The sequence below is a fragment of the Triplophysa rosa genome, linkage group LG10 (genome assembly GCF_024868665.1).
Source record: "Triplophysa rosa linkage group LG10, Trosa_1v2, whole genome shotgun sequence".
NCBI lineage: Eukaryota > Metazoa > Chordata > Actinopteri > Cypriniformes > Nemacheilidae > Triplophysa > Triplophysa rosa.
This window is the reverse complement of record NC_079899.1, coordinates 9306010-9329877: the sequence shown is the minus strand read 5'-3', so window position 1 is coordinate 9329877 and position 23868 is coordinate 9306010. Positions and strand designations below refer to the sequence as shown.

General features: G+C 39.1%; 1 protein-coding gene across 1 annotated transcript; it reads right to left on the bottom strand.

Moving 5' to 3' along the window:
- Positions 1 to 154: 154 nt before the first annotated feature.
- Positions 155 to 5920, bottom strand: LOC130559799 (uncharacterized). The gene is made up of 5 exons (XM_057343077.1): positions 4366 to 5920; positions 3096 to 3297; positions 1093 to 1258; positions 556 to 1002; positions 155 to 231 (listed from the first exon to the last, which is right to left on the bottom strand). The coding sequence occupies exons 3-5, from the start codon at positions 1127 to 1129 to the stop codon at positions 155 to 157; spliced, it is 561 nt and encodes a 186-aa protein (XP_057199060.1). The 5' UTR covers positions 1130 to 1258; positions 3096 to 3297; positions 4366 to 5920.
- Between the last annotated feature and the right edge of the window lie 17948 nt (positions 5921 to 23868).

The window sequence follows — 23868 nt, the reverse complement described above, 5'->3', positions numbered from 1 at the left end:
TTGACATCAAAATTCAAAGTCTAACTTTAAAATCTGTGCTTTAATGTATAATTCTCACATTTGTAATACTTTGGTCAGTTAATAAGAGAACTTTATGTAGTTTAATATTATTTATTTAAAGATTCGCTTAATAGGAGTAGTCGTTATAATCCCACTAATCACTGAACATCTCTCGACCAATCAGAATATAATAGATCATTTGACTGGACCTAACTGTTGTATCAAAATGATCTAAATCAAAGAGAACCAATTCATCTGAGGACAGCAGTATTTGCCTAATTACAAAAATAAATACATAAATAAATTATTAATTGCCCGTTAAGAAAGTTCACTTAACCCCTTTTTCTGGGTGAAGGGTAGGAAACAAAAAATAAATAAAAAACCTTTACAGCATAGCATTGCTGACTTTAATGTCATCAAATACCAACTGGAATCTTCTAGCAGTGCCAATAAGGCTCTGGGAAGTGTTTGGAAGCTTTTGTGTGCTTTTTATGTATTTATTTAAACCATAATTAATTCTGCATAAGAGATTGGCTGCAAGAAAGTTTACTTTACCCTTTTTTCTTTTTTTGGGGTTTGGTTTGGCAGTCAGCGGCTGAATTTGCTGAGGCTGTGGCTGGACCTGGAGCTGTTGAGCTTCAGGGTGAGTCTGGGGATGGGGTGGAGAGGGCAAAAAGTAGAGGTTGAGGACGACACCATCATCAATCTGTTGAGCTTCAGGCTGGGTCTGGATCTGCCGGTCAGGCTGGGTCGGGGTCTGGATCTGCCAGTCAGGCTGGGTCTGGATCTGCCAGTCAGGCTGGGTCTGGATCTGCTGGTCAGGCTGGGTCGGGGTCTGGATCTGCTGGATCGGGGTCTGGATCTGCTGGTCAGGCTGGGTCTGGATCTGCTGGTCAGGCTGGGTCGGGGTTTGGATCTGCTGGGTCAGGGTCTGGATCTGCTGGTCAGACTGGGTCGGGGATTGGATCTGCTGGTCAGGCTGGGTCTGAGACATCTGGGGTCCTGTTAAGGAGGTAACAATTTGACATTCATTTTAATCTGTATACAACAAATATTTTTTTTAATAAGTAATGAGTTCTGCATAATCACAACCTTGCTTTTTAAGTAAATACTCATAAGCCTTCTTCATGGTGTCAATAAAAGGTCATGTGTCATCATTTATTGGCATTCCAGCACTTATATCGGCGATCAACGGATTATTTTTCTTTCTGCCCATAAATAAAATGGGCATATAGCCCAAGGCAGCAAGTTTCTGCACCTGAAATTAACAAAAGTACTTAGAAAATTCACATTGCATTAATATCATGGTTACACAATTCACATCATCACTTTTTGTTGAGGTGACATCACATTTGTATGAAATCAATATTCACATAGTGTCAGGCAATGACTGGTAATGCTTTACTGATTAGGGATCTGAGTTTCTAAACACTGAGAGGAGCGGTTCACAAGTTTTAATGTGATCTGATGACATTCATAAGCTGACCCACTTCCATCATAGAACAAAACGTGTAGAATAAAGAGTGAAACGGACTGGTTGTAAGCTGATGAACCATCAACATGCTGGCAATGAGCTCTGACATGACTGTTAAAATGAAGGTTGCACTGCAAAATAAACAGAGCCATTTCTGATTTAAAACAAGATTTGGAGATTGTCCTAATCAGAATTGACAGTCAGATTCCCTTGTTGTGCAAGGACCATAGTTGCTAAAGGGGCTTCTCTCTATTGGTGCTGTTCGGCAACCGGAGGGTTGCAGGTTTGAGTCCAGCTCTGCCTGCCCTCATCGAAGTGTCCTTGAGCAAGATACAGAACCCCTAACTGCTCCCAGTGTGCAGGTTGGCACCCTGCATGGTAGCCACCGGTGTAAGAGTGTGTGGATGAATGTAAGGCATACATTGTAAAGCGTTTTGAGTGCTCAGAGGAGTGGAAAAACACAATATAAATGCAGTCCATTTACCATTTTACCATATTGTGAGTAGGAATAGAAATTTAATCAGAAACTGGATATGATTTTGTCAACATTGATGCCATTCTCTTTCTCTTTTCTTACGAATGCTCTGTTAAGAAATGTAGTCCTATGCCCTGGCCATCATACAACTGGCTGGGGTACCATCACCTGAGTTCAAGTGCTGACCAGTGGTCATTTCCGGATCGCATCCCAACTCTTTCTCCCACTCACTTCCTGTCACTCTCAACTGTCCTATCTGATTAAAGGCAAAAGATATTTCTACACAGCATCCCAGTGTCAAGACAGAGGTATTATCTCTAGTTTTGGATGTTTGTTCCTTAACAGAGTTATGAATGGTCCTTAACAGTGTGCAATTTGACTAGGAATTAAATAACTAATTGTTGAAGTAAAAATAAGTAGGCTGTCATTGGTGCAAATTCTTAGTTTTTTTGTTAACCATTTATTAACAAGGAAACTTTCGGTCACCACTATTAGAAAGGTCATCAGTTGCATAGGATAGACTATGTTACATGCATCTGTTATAAGCAACTCGAGAGAACATGAGTAATTTTGGATGCAGTTCACATCTATCCAAATGTTGTCCCATTTATGGTATGTGTGCCAGCTTTAGGTTAAGTTGAGGTCTTTGGGATGCACGCATAAGCCTGTCAGTGAAAGGAAAGTTTTATAAAACTGTATGTTCAGTCACAAGATGACAGAATCTTTGACCAACCAAAGGAGAAACTCTGGCGTAAATCTACCCATATCCCTATTCCTCGAAATCAGTGAGTGCTGTCGTTAGATAGAGGAACGAGAAAATTTGATGCAACAGGAACCAAATAGCAAAATGCCAGCTAACGCTAAGTGATGAGGGCGAGGAAAGTTTCTGTTTTCTGAGCCCCTTTCAGTTATGGTCAGCTCCCACTTCGCAAATTCGGTCTATGTCGATTTTCTTCGTTTCTATTCTTACTGACGGCACTCTTTTAATCTCAAGAAACAGAAAAATGGGTTGATTCACGCCGGATTGTTCTACGCAGTTAGAAATTATAATGTAGGATAGTATGATAGTATTGATGTTAATGTAATGTGCTTTGAGTTTCATATTGACTACCATCCAATTCATGAAGCATGAGTATTTTTATTTACTGCAATTTGGGCAGAAGAAACCACTCGTGCCGCATTCCTGTTTTTCCAGACCCCCTGCCCCCACTCATTATCCAGGCGGTCTTTGAGGGCCTCCATCTTTTTACTCTTGCTGAGGCTTGCATAGCAGGTGCTGCAGCACTTCCTGATGGCCTGGTTCTCGACCTGGCAAGCAGGGCAACGCCTGAATTTTCGCTTTGTCATTCTGAAATGTACAATACACACACACACACAAAGATAATTATGATATTTTAATACGTAGCACATTTTAAAGGCAAACAGATTGTCATACAAATAAAACCACAACACACACATACAGAAATAGCCTACAGGCACATTCAGTGTTGGACTCTGCTGCAAAAAGGTCTTTATTACCGTCAAAAATACACAGGTCTATGTCCACAGTTTCAGTCATTGAATATACGTAAGGCCGTCTAACACAAACAAAGCCATTCTTGAATGAAACACTCCCTGGCATATTACAGGCACTGGGATGGCTTGATAATCTCAAGTTGTCTACTGGTGATCTAAAAATTGGGTAGGTGATGTCAGTCAGGGAAATTTCACAGTATGAAAAAAAACCTACTTAATTGATTACCAATGATGAACTTCATCAGCAGGTAGGCTTTATTTTAGCTGGACTACTTCAATGTCTTGAGTGATTTTAAACACCCTTAAATAGCCACGCTCTACAGTGTATTCTACATCATCCTAACAAACACAGCATTGAATCTCCTGGCTGAGAGTTTTGTTAAATGACACCTATTCAGGTTTCGACTGAAGTATTGAACAGTGTTGTAGTGTTGAACAAACTAAGAGTTTTGCTGCACTTGGTGAAAACACTATAGACCGAAAGCTAGAGACCTTAAAATCCCCACAACCTGTTACAGCCCCATGAATGGATTTACATTGAAAATCAATGTGTTTAAAAAACAATCAATGCAATGGAAATGCATTTCAGTAACTGTCCTTGACTTAGTCTACAGGAAGGTGGGACGCGTGTTTAATCACATCTAGACGAGATAAGCTTTCTGAAAATGTATAGTTTAGATGGATTTTAAATGAACTTACCCTATTCCCAAAATGTATATAGGCTAATCTAACGTTACTGTCTAGCATACTGCACATTTTATTCATCATGATACTTATCTATCCCTTGTACAGCAATGCACAAAAAACAGCTACAAATACAACAAAAAACTTTTGACATTTTTTTAATCATTTTTGATAGGTCAGTGGTGTACATAATTTCAAGTTTGCATGCAATACTTACTTCCTTGCAGTTCAGTAGAGCAGCGGGAAGCGTGGATGCTTGGGATCGATGCGAATACGTCCACCTGCCCGATTCATTCTGCGCATGTGCGAAACGTTAAAAATCTATAATTTAACATGATAATAGCGACCTTTCAGGGCTAAGGTGCTTCCAAACAAACGTAATTAAATGATGTGATGATATGTCTATGTTATGATTATACTTTAAAAAAACAATGCTGATTCTTGAAAAGCTTGCTAATAGAGCAAGAGCAAATCGCGCGCGGCAGCTAGCAGTGGCACTTCCGGTGGCACCCTGAGCTGCCGCGACATTTGGGAGCTGCCTCGACTGTTTGCGCTCATTCATTGATGCTTTTTCGGGATGTGTGTGCAGATGTCGCGACATGGGGGAAATAATTGGCTAAAGCAAATAGTTAAATGTCCAGCCTACAGTCAGACCAAACATTCGAGGCTTTAATCTCAACTGTCATTAAATACACTGACTAGGCCTACTTACAAACTTGCGAAGAACGAATCGAACCCCCGCGTCAATATCTAACTTTGAGGGATTTAACTAGGCTAAATTCAATCTAACCTGGTCATACGTCAGTTTTCCGCATGCGTTGCATAAAAATGTTCAGTTTTCTGTGGCCTAAAACCTGTTGTATGTTTTAACGCAAGATAATGCCCACATCCAGCCAAGATATTTGTCATTATGATGATGGCTGTAGTGGTGGGTAAACGTTGATCACCCATCTCTTAAATCTCTTAAGTTTATCCACCTCTTGATAGTGTTTAACCACCTCATGATAGAATTTATGCACCAAAATGCAACTTGAAACATTACAAAACCACACTGCATCACCTACATTTAAAGTGTAATATGTCTAATTCTAGATGCAATACTTACGTATGGAAATCGAAAAACGCAATGGTGCTTGGGATCGTCGCATGCAATGATGTATCACTGCTCAAGTAGTTGATTGGCCAACGTGAAGTAGGGTACAGATGCAAGAACAATTATTATTATTATATTATTATATACAACAGATAGGTCCGGTCGAACAATTTATCAATTTCTAATCTATTTTGGGGGCGGACAATGAACGAACAGAAATGAAAACTAAACGGTAGAAAACACAATTCGATGTCTTAAAACTTCGTTAGTTGGTAATGGAACCAATATAAAAGCAATATAACAAATATACCGGGCAAAACGCTTTTTAATAAAGAGCGCAAATCGATTTTGACCCCCTGCTTGCGTCAAAATCCGACGTTGAGGGTCTGACCCATTTAAAAAAAGTCTATCCTCTGTAGCCTAAAACCTGTTGTATTTTTATCGCAAGATAATGCCTACATCTAGCAAAGTTATTTGTGATTATGACCATGAAAACCGAAACTTTCCAGCACACGCGAGAGATTCGTTAGTTGACCCCCCGCGTCAGAATCCGAAGATGAGGGATTTACATTGAAGTGTATCGGACGGCCATCTACGTTGAAAAGCGACGCAAAGGGGGTACCTTCTGCCTCGGATGTCGACGCCAGGAGGCAATGACCAAACGTCGATACGTGACGATGAGGGGTGAGACCGTGTTGGTTAGGGATGTTCAAACTTCACACTGGCAACCCCAATGTGCACCAAGATGTGAGGGCCTGATTTATGCTGCTTGCAGCTTTAATTTGAAATGCTTCTGAAGCTACAATGGGCATCATTCATGAAACATTTGTAAATATATGAATAAATTCAGAGTAATTTGCGCTTAAAACAGACCTTCCCGAAAACTTTCCTCCAGATTCACAAATACTTAGTAAACATCAGATTTCATAGTAAAATGTGTGTATGTTAATGAATTCCAATCATTCGTAAACAGGGTGTGCACGCACGCATAGCATAATCCCCGCATATGAATTACAGCTACGCAAATTGCGTATGTAGGAATGCTGGAATCCTCTGGACTTCATTGTCTGGTTTGTCTACATTATATTGCATAAATGCATAAGATACTATACCAATAAATTAATCAATTAAACTGTGTCCTCCAAAGCCTTTTTAGCCATCTGAAATAATAATACCTGGTGCTCTTCTGAAAACTACCAGCTGGTGGTGCCTGAGAACGCTTTGGAGGCACTGCACGTTATTCCGGAGATGTGTTGGTTGCTGTGATTTAGAATATCCGCAAGTTATCCTACTTGTTATTAGTATATGTGTGCTCGAAACGTCACGTGCCATGCGAAAGTCTTTTAAATAATAAAGTATTTTTAATATATTTTTGGAGCTCTGGTGTGCCGTCTTTTGTTACTACTTCAATTTACTTTCTTGGTCGAGCACCCATTTGAGATTGATGTGCATGTTTTTGTCCTCTCTTCCCTTCATCTCAGTGGAAAAGAACGTTGTGACTTTTCTACATTTCCTGTGTTCATTCACATAAAAAAACTGGGCTTGATGCGGTTGTTCTGAAGGTATGTAAAAAAATTTATTAATCTGGTATTTGGGGTCAATATGACCCCAATTGAAAATGAATGTGAAATGCGAAAAAATCAATAAATCCGGCAAGAATTTGAATATTTCCATACAGAAGGCCTGGTACTAGAGCACACATGCTATGCAGAAAAGACATGTTCACGTGCACAAACGTACGTACACACACACACACACACACACAGGCTTTGGTTGACTATCCCCGTGGGGACAGTCCATAGGCGTAATGTTTTTATACTGTACAAACTGTATATTTTATCCCCTATCGCTAACCCTATCCCTAAACCTAAAGATCATAGAACACTTTTTGCATTTTTAGATTTGTAAAAAATATTGTTCTGTACAATTTATTAGCTTTTTTGCCCCTGGGGACCTCAATTTTGGTCCCCACGGTGACACGAGTCCCCATGTGTTGGTGTGTATTCAGGTTTAGGTCCCCACCGGGATATACAAACATGAACACACACACACACACACATGTCTGGTTTACTATCCCCGTGGGGACAGTCCATAGGCGTAATGTTTTTTATACTGTACAAACTGTATATTCTATCCCCTATCCCTAAACCTAAAGATCATAGAAAACTTTTTGCATTTTTAGATTTTTTAAAAATATTGTTCTGTACAATTTATTAGCTTTTTTGCCCATGGGGACCTCAATTTCGTTCCCCACGGTGACACGAGTCCCCATGTGTTGGTGCGCATTCAGGTTTAGGTCCCCACCGGGATATACAAACATGAACACACACACACAAACACACACTTGTATATATGTGGTTTACATAGACGTAATGATTTTTATACTGTACAAACTGTATATTGTATTCCCTAACCTTAACCCTATCCCTAAACCTTACCATCACAGAAAACTTTTGGCAATTTTTTTCTTTTTAAAATATCATCAGTTAGTATGTTTTTTTTTGCGATTTAGTTTACAAGGACACAGGAAGTGTGTTTACATTTACATTTAGCAGACGTTGTTATACACGTCATCACACACATTTGTAAACCATGTATTAGGGATGTAACGATTCACTCAGCTCACGATGCGATGCGAGTCACGATTCTGATCTCACGATGCAATTTATTCACGATTTACTCACGATTTATTTTCACAAAATGAGTTGAAACAAATTAGAAATGAACAACTTCCCTTGCATTATTTCTTAAATGCTTCACGTTTCTTTGTATAATAAAATAATGTTTTATTTCAAATAACAAAACTAAACTGCAATTTTATAACAAATTAATAATAGAAAAAGTCTCTTTAATATAAACAAACTAATAGTGTCTGAGCTTTTCTTGGATTTTTTTGCATTTAAGAAATATCAGCATGTCCACGTTTAGATTTGCAGTGAAAATAGCGGCCCCTGCTGTTCAAAAAAGGTATTGCGATTCAGTTCACACCTCAACCGATTTGAATCGTCACTCATTATAACCGATTTTCAACCGGCTCACGGTGAATCGTTACATCCCTACCATGTATACAAGCACACACACACGCGCACACACACACGCGCACACACACACGCGCACACACACACGCACGCGCACGCACGCACACACACACACCTCGACAAAATCACAAAGCTGACAATTCAAAATGCACTTACACTCTCTCTCTCACACACACACACACACTCTGTCTCGCACACACACCTCCACAGGGGCCAAGCAGATCTTCAGGCAGCACAAGTTACAAAGCTGACATTTCAAAATGCATCAAAAACTACAAAAATTTGACTATTTGAAAAAATATTTATTTTTAATCTCTTTTCTAACGTTTATGTATACATAAATTCACTAAATGTATCACAAAAGTTGTGATACGAGCAGTTGGCCACATCCAGTAAAATGAATGGCTCTCTATGGCCCTCCGCTGGTCAAAGCAATTAATTTTATTACTGTAATCCTTTTAGGTTTATCTTTAATCAGCAGATGGCAGAATTCTACACCTAATCAATATCCGGAAAAAAAATTGGATAATCATTTAAGTGTTTTTGTCATAAAAATGTAATATTTCACATTCAAGCTAATGGTATAGTTGAGAAATGTTGTGGTAAATAGGTACAAAAGTACTTCACATCGCCCAAAACACAGAATTAATGTATCGATGAGAAGTAAACAAAAAAATGATATATTATTTGTATTATTAAAAATGTATATTTTTTTTACAATTACTTCATCAATTGTTGGGGTCATAATGAACCCAAATACCAGTAGTGTAAACAGGAAATGAGGACCATATGAGGTTAAACATCACGTAACAATGCTGTGCCATACAATGCTAGACCAGATCTCGCTTCAAAACTATTTTTAAAACTACTTGATAATAATTAATATTTTTTTACAAACGGGAATACAGCATGTTCATTACAAATTAACTACCATTAAGTTTCCATATGTAAAGGAGGAATGCAATAAGATCTTATTTAAACAGTCAAAAAGTCAATTTTTTCCCTGCGCACTCTTTCTCCGTCCTCCTGACGCGCACGCTTGCTTTCAGTGCAGAGAATGACAAATTCCAAAAGTCTACACCATGCATGCTACTATGCGATGATTTTGGTTATATTTGGTTATATGTGGTTATATGGTTATACACCTCTCTCCGAAGGGTCAGATAGAAACACACCAGGCGCTGTAATGAATAATTAGGAGAAATGTCTTCTCATTGGAAAAGAAAACACAGTTTCACCAATAATTATGAGACACCGACGATGCACTATCACAACCGATGTACTATGGCAACCTGTGACGTTGGCCAGATGAGGACTTTAAACACGGAAGGCAAAAATAGCGCAAAAAAAGCGCAAAATTAACTAACAGTTGCTAACATTGTTTTCTATGTTGTGCAACAAAACTAACTCTGTTAACATCTAAACAAATGTTGTTTAGTGTTTCATGACGCTTTAATGTGTTTACACACGCACATGGCGCGTTTACAGCGGGGATAAAGTTTTGCTGGGTGTTGTTTTAGTAGTTTTGCTAGCCTGCTTTGTTTGTGTAAAACATTTAAAAGGAAAGTGTGCTCTACTGATGGGAAAACTGAATGTCAATGGCGTACAATCTCATATGAACAAATTAGAGACTTGTTACACAGCCCTTTTGAATGCTTGATATTGATTGGCTAGTCATGACATTCTTATGTATGTTATGGCCCTTTCACTGGACATGGCAAGCAGTGGCGGTGCTGCTGTCTCTCGTAGAGAAAATGTTTTGTCCCTGGGCGGACGTTCAAGGTCACTAACCTGCCTGAAGTTTATGTATATTTTAAATATGCAGTAAATTTTTGTGGTAATGACTTATACTAATGACGCTCATGTTAGGCACAGTTTACTATGACATTTTGCTCGTCTCATGTATTTTAACTTGCAAATCAACCCACTCTGTATTCTTTATTTAAATTCCTGTATTTGTCTTCTTTTTGTTGGTCATATAACTCTGGGAATTCCATTATTAAAACTATGTTCTCCTTGTTTTGAGTAAAATGTTGATAGGTTAAAGCCATCGTGGATGCAGCTCACAAAAAGCGCTTGCTGCGTGAAAGACGTGCCAGTGGAAGGAAGGAAACCCCCGCGTTTTGCCGCTTATATTTGTATAGCATTTGCCAGCATATGAGTTTACCTCCGCTGCTTCTAACATTTAGATAATATACTGTACATAATTTGGATTGAAAGAATGAATTCCAAAACCTCCACTGACATAGCGGGTTTGGTTTTTTAACTGTCCATGTGTTTAAATGATTTTAAATGCTAGAAGCTGTATTGTGAGCAATACATAGGTCGTATTTACAATAGGCTAAGCGTTTAAATGAAATGATTTCTTTAACGTTGAAATTAAAGAATTGCATGAAAATATGTTGTTCATGCTTTGCTTCTATTGCGTGTAGTTTTTATATATGAATTGAAATAATCAAGATTTTTAACGACTACAGCCAATTTATTCTATAAAAAAACGATTTAATGAGAAATGAAAGAATGAGCAATGAAAGGAAAATTTTTTTTTTTTGGTAAATGCAGAACAACAAACAGCTATGAGGTGCATTAAGAACAAAGTTTTTTCCTTAATTACACCATGTATAACGAAATATTGTCAAACGGAACACGGAAATAAATGGCGGTGTCTTTTTTTATAATTGTATAAATTATTTAACCTTTGCATACGATTAAATCGCGAACATCTTGCATTTATATATGACTGATTTTACTCTACACTGCGTGTAAAACAATATAAACATGTTTTATATTTATGACTGCCACCTGCGACTGACATTATGGAACTGGAAATGGTGAACAGACAGGAAAAATTTGAGAAATGCTGACAGTACAAATGAATAAGCAATCATTGGGTTATTATTATATAGATCTTTTTAAATGACAAAGACGGCTGTTTTCAAGGAAAATACACGTTTTATTATTCATAAATGCAGAAAAACACAAAGCAGCAGGTGCAATTAGAACGAAACATTTTTCTTCATGAAAATGGATAGCCATCTTAAAATAAATAAATAGCTAAAATAAAAGCTATTGTTTACGCTGTGTGTGTGTGTGTGTGTGTGTGCGTGCGTGCGTGCGTGTGTGTGTGTGTGAGTGTGTGAGTGTGTTCATGTTTGTATATCCCGGTGGGGACCTAAACCTGAATACACACCAACACATGGGGACTCGTGTCACCGTGGGGACCAAAATTGAGGTCCCCAGGGGCAAAAAAGCTAATAAATTGTACAGAACAATATTTTTTACAAATCTAAAAATGCAAAAAGTGTTCTATGATCTTTAGGTTTAGGGATAGGGGATAGAATATACAGTTTGTACAGTATAAAAACATTATGCCTATGGTCTGTCCCCACGGGGATAGTCAACCAAAGCGTGTGTGTGTGTGTGTGTGTGTGTGTGTAAGGGTACATATAGAAACATACAGCCTGTTTTAAAGATGGCTAAGCAATCAAATGTTGACCAAGCGATGAAGACGCGTTGTATTTTTTTTGTTAATTATTTTGATTTAAGTCATTTTCAACTTTAAATTTGCATTTAGATGCAGACGACGCCACATTCCCAGTTTCAGTTTTCAAGCTCTGAACTTAGCCTATGCAAAACTGCATTCGTTTTTTTACTTAAATAATAGATTACTTTTTTAAATATTGTTTTCATTACAAATTTATTTAACCTTTATTATTAGGGATGTAACGATTCACTCAGCTCACGATGCGATGCGATTCACGATTCTGATCTCACGATGCGATTTATTCACGATTTACTCACGATTTATTTTTAAAAAATGAGTTGAAACAAATTAGAAATGAACAACTTCCCTTGCATTATTTCTTAAATGCTTCACGTTTCTTTGCATAATAAAATAATGTTTTATTTCAAATAACAAAAGTAAACTGCGATTTTATAACAAATTAATAATAGAAAAAGTCTCTTTAATATAAACAAACTAATACTGTCTGGCTTTTCTTGGATTTTTTTGCATTTAAGAAATATCAGCATCCACGTTTAGTTTGCAGTGAAAATAGGGCCCCTGCTGTTCAAAAAATGTATTGCGATTCAGTTCAACCTCAACCGATTTGAATCGTCACTCATTATAACCGATTTTCAACCGGCTCACGGTGAATCGTTACATCCCTATTTATTTATGCATGTTAAACGATCTGTCCTAAAACTAAAACCATAAAAAAATGTGAGCATTGAGCATGCGGTTTTATGACAACGAAACGGGAATATAATGCAAAGCTTGCTCATCTATATAGTAAATAGATCAATAGATTTGTTGGTTTAGCAGAAAGTCCAGTCGTCATCAGTCAATTTAATGTGTGTGTAATGGTCTGAGGCAGTCGTGTGCCTTTTCTGACTGTCAAAGACTAGAATCGCTCCGTTGAAAGAAAAAGTCGTTAAACGTTAAGTGTGTTGAGTCGAGTCTTAGAATGTTTGTCCTCTTAGAACGTTTTATCCTCGGCTTTAAAGGGGACATTTCATGAAAATCTGACTTTTTCAATGTTTAAGTGCTATAATCGGGTGTCTGGTGCATCTACAACTCAGAAAACTTGAAAAATGACAATCTAGTAACTTTGTTTACGTGAGCCTATCTCTGCAAGCCTGTGAGAAAACAAGCCGTTCAGATTTCGCTCGCTTTCTGACGTAGTAGTCGTTCTTATTTAATATTACCGCCCCCTTTTCTGAACGTGTCCACCCATGGCGCTGCCGCCATTTTTGTTTTCGCAAGCGACATATGTGAATTAGTTCCGACACCAGGCAAAGCAAGAGTAAGCAAAGCATGCTAAGTGTTTGTTGTTGGCTGCACAGAGCAGCACAGAACACTGTTCCCAGCCTGACAGGAGAGCAATGGATTTATTTTGTTTTCAATGGAAATCCACCAGACTGAACGAGGCAAAGCTGCAAATAAAGACATTGTAAGTACCGTTATTTTTTAAGTAAGACCTCAGGGACCTGTGGCAACTTAAAAGTAGGTTAAGGACCAATAAAGACCAACTTTATGGAGATGCAGATTTCATTTTCCAACAGGACTTGGCACCTGCACACAGTGCCAAAGCTACCAGTACCTGGTTTAAGGACCATGGTATCCCTGTTCTTAATTGGCCAGCAAACTCGCCTGACCTTAACCCCATAGAAAATCTATGGGGTATTGTGAAGAGGAAGATGCGATATGCCAGACCCAACAATGCAGAAGAGCTGAAGGCCACTATCAGAGCAACCTGGGCTCTCATAACACCTGAGCAGTGCCACAGACTGATCGACTCCATGCCACGCCGCATTGCTGCAGTAATTCAGGCAAAAGGAGCCCCAACTAAGTATTGAGTGCTGTACATGCTCATACTTTTCATGTTCATACTTTTCAGTTGGCCAAGATTTCTAAAAATCCTTTCTTTGTATTGGTCTTAAGTAATATTCTAATTTTCTGAGATACTGAATTTGGGATTTTCATTAGTTGTCAGTTATAATCATCAAATTAAAAGAAATAAACATTTGAAATATATCAGTCTGTGTGTAATGAATGAATATAATATACAAGTTTCACTTTTTGAATGGAATTAGTGAAATAAATCAACTTTTTGATGATATTCTAATTATATGACCAGCACCTGTATATTAATAATCTATATTAAAATGAGCCAATCCGTGACCCAAAATCCGTAAAATGATTCGAACCATGAGTTTTGTGATCCATTGCTCTGTTTAGTAAGGAATCTTTCTGCCTCCACCCATGCTCCGCCACAAAAACGTGTCACAATATTTACTAACAAATGAGTCTATTAGAGAAAAACTTGCATTTCATAGTGTTGTTTTCAGGTGTTTTACCTGAATAAAACATCGGATTTGTGTGATTTTTAAAATAAAAGATCAAAAGGAGGAACAGTGCAGATTTATTTTCACAGCGTTCTTTGCTCATATTTACCAAGGGGGGGGGTAATACAGTATATGCTTGTTTCCCTCAAATTAACACACTGGTCAAACAGTGAAGTATCATTACAGTTCATTTACAAAAAAATAACATTTGTAAGTCTCTTTCATCTTTTAGTTTTGAACTGCACAGCATATATTTTATAATTTCAAACCTAACACACTTATTTTTAGGCAATATTAAGCTTATTATTAAGTGTCCTTTTGCCATCTCTTTCAAATTACAGTTACAATAATATTTTGTTTTCTAATGCAATGGTATTTGTACGTAAGTATCTCTTAGATGTAGGCTACAAATACTTTTTAGGGCCACTGTGTGTGTAAGATCAAGTGCATATTACAGACAACGACAAAGCATTTATCAAGTTTGCGGCCTTTAAAAGAAAAATTCCAAGGAACAAAAATTCAATGCATTCCCTTAATGTTATATTGTGGTAATATGAGGTGATAAGAAAATGCATGTCTAAAAGCTAATGTATGGAAGTTTTAGTATTTTATAGCTTGTCACATGGTAGGACATTTCTGAAACCTCAAACTAATTGTGACGAGGGAGGCGTGACGAGAGCCATGGGTGGAGGAAGCGAGGCTGGTGACGCGATTGATAATAAGAAAATCGTAAAAGCGCTTTATAAATAAAGTTGAGTTGAGTTGAGTTGAGTTGAGTTGAGTTGAGTTGAGTTGAGTTGAGTTGAGTTGAGTTGAGTTGAGAGCCGTGGGAGGAGGAAGCGAGGCCGGTTAAAAATGTTTGAATGTTCGCCGGTTCCCGCCTCCTTTCTTCCGTTTTATTGAGCGTATTACACTAATATTTACCCAAACTCCAAACTCTTCTTGTTGCTGTTATATACATACCATAGCTGATTTTTCTTGCCCTTATTTTAAATATTAATTGTGATTATTTAAATTTTGAACATATTGGAAAGTGGACTTCCTCTCCTCTCTTATACAGTTCAGAAATATAATGAAGACCAGGTCTACTAAAAAGCCATTTGAATATATGACCAAGCACTCACCATTCTTATCCTTCACCCGAATCTCATCGAAGCTGTTGACGCAAGACTCTGGTTTAAACTCAATGTTTCCCAGCTTGAGGACAGCAGCAACTAGCTCCAGCACCGACTGAACCTCATCCTCCATGAAGCCCACAATTTGCATGGCATTCTGGGAGATTAGAGGAGAAAATTACATTAGTTGATAGTGGTCTGGTGATGGACATTAAACATACTGTACATTCAAATCTGTCAAGAAATTGACTGGACACTGCGAACAAACAGAATGAGTGTGTTGAGAAACAAGCTAGAACATTATCATGACAGGCATTCCCTGAAATTATAGAAAAAGTTCTTTGATTATCAGTAACTGTAATTAGGGTAAACACTTTATTTTTGATTTACCATATACATACATACATATACATTGTGACATAATGTATATGTATATACATTATATACGTATACCTTATATCTAAAGTTCTGGAAAAAGTAGTTTCAACTCAATTATGCTCCTTCCTCCAAAGGAATGACATCAATGAAGAATTCCAGTCTGGATTTAGAGCATGTCACAGTACAGAGACTGCTTTGATCAGAGTTACAAATGATCTGCTATTGGCGTCTGACCGAGGTTGTATCTCGTTATTGGTGCTGCTAGACCTTAGTGCTGCATTCAACACCATTGACCACAGCACACTCCTACAGACTCGAAAATTACGTTGGCATTAAAGGAATAGCTTTGAAATGGTTTAAATCTTATTTATCCGACCATTTTCAATTTGTAGCAATAAACAATGAGGTGTCACGCAAATCGCAAGTCCAGTACGGTGTACCACAGGGCTCAGTCTTAGGGCCTCTGCTCTTCGCATTATACATGCTACCTCTAGGAGATATAATAAAGCAACACGGAGTTAGCTTTCACAGTTATGCTGATGATACTCAACTTTATATTTCCTCGAAGCCTCATGAAACACAGCAGTTCCATCGAATAATGGAATGCATAGTCGATATAAAAAACTGGATGAGTAACAACTTTTTATTACTGAACTCGGACAAAACAGAAGTGTTACTTATTGGACCGAAAACTGCTATACGTAACAACCAAGAATACTGCTTAACTAAAGAAGATGCATATGCCAATGCAGGCATGTATAATGATGTTGAAGATCATGTAAATGTTCAAGTGAAGTTGTGGCGAATGTGATAATAACTGAAGTATTGTCATCATTGGACAGTCATTTTTGGTAATTTCATGACTTACCAGCTGGCAATGTAGCTGGCACGTCCCAGGCACATAATTTCATTACCATTAAATGACCAATTTATGGCGTTGCATGCACAAACTCATGAAGTTACAAGATAATCAAAGACGGTCCAGTTATGTACTATATTCGTACTATTTTGGTAATAACATGAGCTACGGGTAACATAAGTGGCACGTTGAGGGCACGTATGTCATTACCAATAAAAATGTAATTAACATTGACATGTAACATTTACATGCTGTTTACTATTTAAATATGCGCTTAAATATACGCGCTGCCCGAACTCCTCAGCACCGCGAGACCGCTCGGCGGCGAGGGCTCTTCGACAGCATGTCCCTCCTTCCTCCCGGGTTTCGGCACCAATGTAACAAAGTTCAATGTAGGGAAGGAAGGAGGCGGGAACCGGCGAACATTTAAACAATAAACTTTAATCAAAAATAAACAAACAATAACACGGAAGTAAAAGGCCGGCAGCCACCTCACGGTCGACTGCCGGCCACACAAACATAAATAAAACTTAACATTTCCGGGCCCGGTCCTCTCTCGTCGGCAGTCCCGTCGCTCGTCCTCTTATGCTCCCGAGCTCCCCCGTGAGGCATGCGGGACCGGTGCGCGTACAGCTGATACTCATTATCACTCACGCCACCGGCCCCGCCTTCCTGCCCCACGGCTCTCGTCCCGCCTTCCTCGCTACATACCCCCATCGCCCCTCACAGGCCGGGGGGTACCACCGCGCCTGTGCTTACTCCCCCCGGGGGGCCCCCCCTTGAGAGCCCCAGCGCCTGGGGGTACGCACCGACGAGACGAGAGAACGGAGCCGGGAGCACCCCGAGCGACAGGGACGAGAGAGGGGAGAGAGGAAAAAAAAATAGTCCGGTTCCCCGACACGCCGTCGCTCGGTCCTCAGCCAGCCGAGAGGCTCTTCCTCGCGGTGCTATGCTGTGGTGCTGGACGTTCGGTGGACGGCCCGATCCTCCTCCGCCTCCTGGCGGCCGGCGATGGCTTCTGGCTGAGGGCAGCCGGCACTCCCGAGCTCCCTCCATGGCCGCCATCCCACCTCGTCCCAGGAGCACGGCCGCGGGCTCTCCGTCCCCACCGAATCCCATCGTTCCAGCACCACGATCTCGGGCAGCCGCTGGCGGACGCCCTCGTCCGCGCTGCCCGAACTCCTCAGCACCGCGAGGCCGCTCGGCGGCGAGGGCTCTTCGACAGCATGTCCCTCCTTCCTCCCGGGTTTCGGCACCAATGTAGCAAAGTTCAATGTAGGGAAGGAAGGAGGCGGGAACCGGCGAACATTTAAACAATAAACTTTAATAAAAAATAAACAAACAATAACACGGAAGTAAAAGGCCGGCAGCCACCTCACGGTCGACTGCCGGCCACACAAACATAAATAAAACTTAACATTTCCGGGCCCGGTCCTCTCTCCTCGGCAGTCCCATCGCTTGTCCTCTTATGCTCCCTAGCTCCCCGTGAGGCATGCGGGACTGGTGCGCGTACAGCTGATACTCATTATCACTCACGCCACCGGCCCCGCCTTCCTGCCCCACGGCTCTTGTCCCGCCTTCCTCGCTACAAACTCATTTCATGGATGTGATTGTGGCAAGGGGGTCGTGGTTCAGCGAGGTCTACAGCGGGAGAGAGAGCTGGGAGACGAGCGGTGAGTAAATGGGGCAAGTGCAAATGACAAACACCTGTGTCTCATTCCAGTAAGTGGCATTGGGGAGCATAAAGCCTGCGGAGAAGCAGAGCCCGAGGAGAGAGACTGGACTACTACTGGCTGCCTGAAAGACTGGACTATTGAAGAAAGAGAGAATCTTCACACAAGACTGTGGTTTATGAGTTAATGTTTGTGTTTTGAAGCGCGAGTGGCGCAACGTCGTGTGTGACGCACCGAACGAAATAAAAGAGCCAGTAATAGTCAAACCGACCCTGTCCTCTTCCTTCCTTGTCTATTGAACTTGTTACAGTGATCTTGATAGATCTGGTGGAGAATCATATTTGTTGAGCTAAGCTCATCATTATTACAGCTAAAACCGCTACAACTACAGTATATGGGAGGCAAATCCTGCCAAATTTAAATAAATAAATTAAACGATGAAAATGAAAACCAGATTAGCAATTTTATTAAACACAACTTGTAAAAAAAAATGCAATTGGTAATTTGACATTTCATTTTCACTAAAATCTCGAGGCAAGACTGCCAATATGAAAATGAAAAGGCAAATGTGAAAAAGAAATTGTAAAAACATTTTTACAAAGGTTTTATTAATGTTCACGCAATAATACTGACACAATTCAAATTAAAATAGAAACTCTGATTTTCATTTTATTTTATTTTCTCTTCTCTTTTATTTCATTTCATTTTCTTTTCTTTTTCTTGTTCACAGTCATGCAAATTACATGTTAATTAGTGGGTGTGGACGAGCGTCTGCATTACTGGGAACGCCCACAAAAACGTCATATCCGTTTATTCGAACGAACGTGTGTAGACCTTGTCAGGCGCTTGGCCTTAGCGCTTTGTAATGATCACGATGACTGTGCCTGGTGCAATACCGAAAAGTTGTAGTGTGGTGTTCTGCATCTCTGATAAGTTAACAGTGGAACAAACTAAAGCATTGGAGAGCCTGTATCTCTAGCGTGCCCTGAAACATGCCGGAGCGCGATTGTCCCCACTCCGCCGCTGACCTGCTCTTACACTGTACATTACCATCCGCACCCGAGCACGCTATCATCATTACATTGTGACTGCTTTTAAGAAAACATAAACAAAGCGATCTTTATCAGCACAATAGAATCCAACGTAATGTTCGGTTTGAGCTGCAATGCAGCAAAGCCAAACATAAAACACATAATGAACGGGCCAAGTAAAGACAGAAATGCTACTGTACAGAAATTAAACTCTATTATTTGAATGACATAAACTTACTTGAAGGTGAGGAGGATGATCATGAGGATACATGCTGCGCAAGACTAACCAACTTCAAATACCAATTACTAACTAATATACTAACAAAATAAGAAAGTAATTTAAGTACAAACACTAAATCAAAACAATACAGAAAACCACATGCCAATTGCTCTCTAATCCTCTGCACTCGCACTGAATTCACTTCAGCTGCATTGCATCAACTTCTTGGTCAGGGAGCTGACAATCCAATTCTCACTAGCCAATGAGAGTAAAGTTCCCATAAGTCCGCCTGTGCCAGAAAGGTGAACGTAAACTTCAGAAGCGTACACGAAAACTCTGAAAGCGCAAATGCAAAATCTAGCAGCAAATTCATAAACCATTATTTGCAAAAAACTAAATTTAGGAAAAAAATGTGTCTTATTTGAAAACCATGTTACATTCTTGCAATCAAGTTTATTGTTTTCATTATCAGACTGTTTTTCTTCTTTCTCATTGTATTTTGTTTGTTTGTTTTTCTTATAGTTCGAGTTCATTTTTATTGGCACAAAAATAATCCCATAAAAGTGCAGCCTGTTTATATTCTATATACTGAAAGACCAGATGTCATTTGGGATGGACATGAAACTTAAAAAAAAAAAACTTGATAAATAAAAAAGATTAGGATGTTAAACAAAAATGTTTATTGATAAGGATTAAAAGGTGCTTATCCCAGTCTAGCTGGTGAGACATGCTTTGTTATGTGATGTCTGATGCTCTCTCAGATTAGGTTAGGGCTCATGTCTTCATTGTGATTAGTTAAGTAAGGATCAATTTGTGACCAAAGTAATATTAACATTATTATAAAACATGCATTTTTATTGGTTTAAACCAAAAAAAACTTGTGATGTCCATCACTATGGATGCAGGGTCTGAAAGGGTTAAATGACTTTCTAAAAACACAATGTTGTTCGTTTTTTTGGCCAAACCACAAAGGGACATTTAAAGGCTTTATAATACAAGTCTATCTTAAATTGAAGATAAATTTCATCCTGAAATCTTATTTTTATCATTGAACCACAAATACACGGCATATTGTATGCCTAAGGAGAAAAGAATCATATAGTGTTGTTAATCACTCTTCTGCATTGAGTAAACCACATCATACCCTTTAGAGAAACAAATAAAACTACATATAGACAGTTTGATCTGCTGCATGCGCCTGGACCGAAGTTAACTTCCGGTCTGTGTCTGGTTATTGGTCTGGCTAGTAACATAACAATTTATTTATATTTAATTTATATTACTATTAATTTATATTATCATTTTATTGTATATTAATTGTATTCAATTAAGTAAAACTACTCAGCAAGTTATTCATTCTTCACAAAACGGCTTGTTATCTATAACTATTCAGACACCATATATCATTTTTGATATTTTTACTAGTGGGTAAGGACAGTAGTTCATTTATGTAAGTGAGGATAGCAAAATAAAGTGAACCGTGACATATTATACCCCACAATTCTTCATACAGTGGACTACCAGTAAAACTGACAAAAATTTGGGACCAAATTATTTAGACACTTTGATCTGACCATGTTTTGCATGTTTTTCTTTACTTGCTAATGCAACCTTTTTATACCACAGAACAAAATTAAGCATTGCTTGGTAATTGGTTGCCCTTAATTGGTATTATCTAATTGTTTACTTAAAGGTGAAGTTCACCCAAAAATCAACTTTGTTTGAATTTTTACTCACCCACATGACGTTAAACATGTTTAGTGAACTTCCGGCGTCTTCGGAGCACAAATAAAGATATTTAGGTGACATCCGAGAGATTTCCAGGTCTCCTCATTGACATCATGGTGTCAGTTTTTGATGTTACTTCCAGAAAAGTACTAAAGAAATCGTTAAATTGGTCCATCCGCGCATAGTGGCTTTTTTTGAAGCGACGAGAATGCTTTATGTGCGAAAAACAAACCAAAATGCGTCTGCATGTAAACACAGAGTTACACTTACGCATTGTGAGTCAGAGCACCGGGGTCCAATAGGTGCAAGCCCCATGCGGTGTTCAGCGCACAAACCTAATACGCATGCGTCAACAACCCAGTCTCACGGCAGTTCGTGATATAGTCACGAAATTTAATCTATTGGTTCGTGTTGGTGGACACGAATTTCCCTCTTTTTTCGTGTCACTCACCACGAATTTCTATCTAATGTATTTCAATAGGAAAAGTCTTTCGTGACCTCCACCACGAACATAACCCGTAACGCGAACTTGCATTGTTGGTTGCGGTGCTCTTCCAAGCCAAATCAGGGTCCAAGCAAGGTCATCGGGATTTCCCGGTGCTCCCAATTGCCAGTGAAAATGAAATACAGCCTGAATCATTATCCCACGGAACAGAACAGCCCGGATTAAAAAAAAAACAGCCACTGGCACGCTTTTCTTATACTTTTCATACAGAAGACGCGCGTTCAATGCAAACGCGCAATCAGTTGCTGTGGGAACATAATTCTCAGTCGTTTCTGTGAAGGACCAGACACATTTGAAACTCATTGTCAACACAGTAGGCTATACACACGTCAGGGTCGAACACCTTACATTGCCATTATTTAGAATAAACTCCTACTACACAAAATAAAAATAAATCAACTAAAAGATGTTTAAATTGTTTTTCAATTAATCTTTTTATATATTTCCCTAGCCCAAAAGACGGCTCTGGCGGTCATACATACAAATATACGAGACTGCGTTAATTAGAGACACACACATTTATTACAGTATATAAATGATAAAATATATATTCTGCCTTATTCTCTGATAAAAATTGGGGGGGATTACATTTGGGATTTCTGTCAGCATTACCCATGATCCTCAGCCTCCGGAGCCAGGCCGCAGCCGCGGGTGAATTCTTCTCATTGCGCGCTCAAACCACAGTCCAGGTAAGTTACGAGCTAATTACCAATGATCACGTTTTGTTTAAATGTTGTAATTGATGCCTTTCTTTGCCATTAAACTCACATGGTTTAAATGCTTGAGCAGCAATTTAAACCCGACCATTGGTTTGCTCCTTATTAGCGAATAATAACAATAACAACAAATTAGGCTTGCTGAACGGAGCTAGCTAACTTCAATATAAGCTAACTCTATTAATAGAAAGAAATTCAAGGCACTTCTTCTGGTCCAAAAAAGTTAAAAATCCTTTATTCACTTCACTGCACACTGATGCATTTGGGCCTTCATCAGTGTGTGTTTAATTGTAACTGTTATATATAATTAGTCAGTGAAGTTGGGAGAAATCAAAAGAACTGTTACAAGGGGACCTAATACAATCAAATAACAAAACTACAAATAATACTAACTAACAATACATGCAATCTAGTCAAACATTAGTATTATTTGCCTAAAGTTACTGCACATAAAGTTTCCTTTAAATCTGGGATGAGGAACCCCAGACGCATGTTACATGCCTTTTAACTTTCATACAGGAAATTGGAAAATCATGCATTTTATTAATTTACCTTAAGTATTTATAAGAAAATGGGAACCCTTTTTAAACCTTATTTTAACAAAACTACTCTACACTACATAAATAACATTTTCTGTTTCCCCTTGCAGATCCTGTCAAACGAGTCACCTGTCCGAACATATACACCTGATTTACCAAACCCAAAGGCACCTTTAAGAGCCTAACCTATCTGTCTGTCTGTCCGTCTATTTAACTATCTATCTATCTGTCTAACTCTCACAACCTCTCTGTATACAGTACATCTGTCGGTTTGTTTCTGTCTGTCTGTCTGGCTGTGTGTGTGTTCATCTGTCTGTCTGTATCTGTTTACGTTGCAATGGCCTCCAAATATAAACTTGACTCACAGGATCCCCACTACCAAGAGGGGGGCATTTTACTTGAACGTGGATGGGTGACAAATTAAAGGAAAAATTTGAACGCAAGTGTTTTTTGCTAGTTTCAGCTCTTAAAGGGAATGGGAGATGAGACTCTGATTGGTTTACTGCACGTTTTGCCCAAAACACACCCGACTCATTAAGAGAATAGGGACCACCCTTTTAGACCATGCGCCTGCTGGGCCGACCATTTTTCCCATCTTTAAACTAGCAAAAGTGGATTCGGACACGCCCTAAGTTCACTTGCGCTTTAGACCATGTGTTTAGATGGTTAAAATAGGGCCCTTGGAGAATCTATGGCAAGGTTCATTTTAGCCATTCAACACCTTACTAACACACTGTGTTGTGTTTTCCTTTCACTAATCACCTGTCTTTTGGATCCAGTACCTTTAACAACATCAATCTTACAAGAAATATTCCCCCAACACACAGACAGCAGCTGTGGAGAGGAAACGTGCACGCTCTTCTGTAGGAGACCCTCCACAGACCTCTAAAAGGGACTTATAAGGACATGGCAAGCCGAGGGGAGGCAAGGAGGGCGACGCCAATCTTCAGCTACAGGTTATATCTGAATTCTTTTACA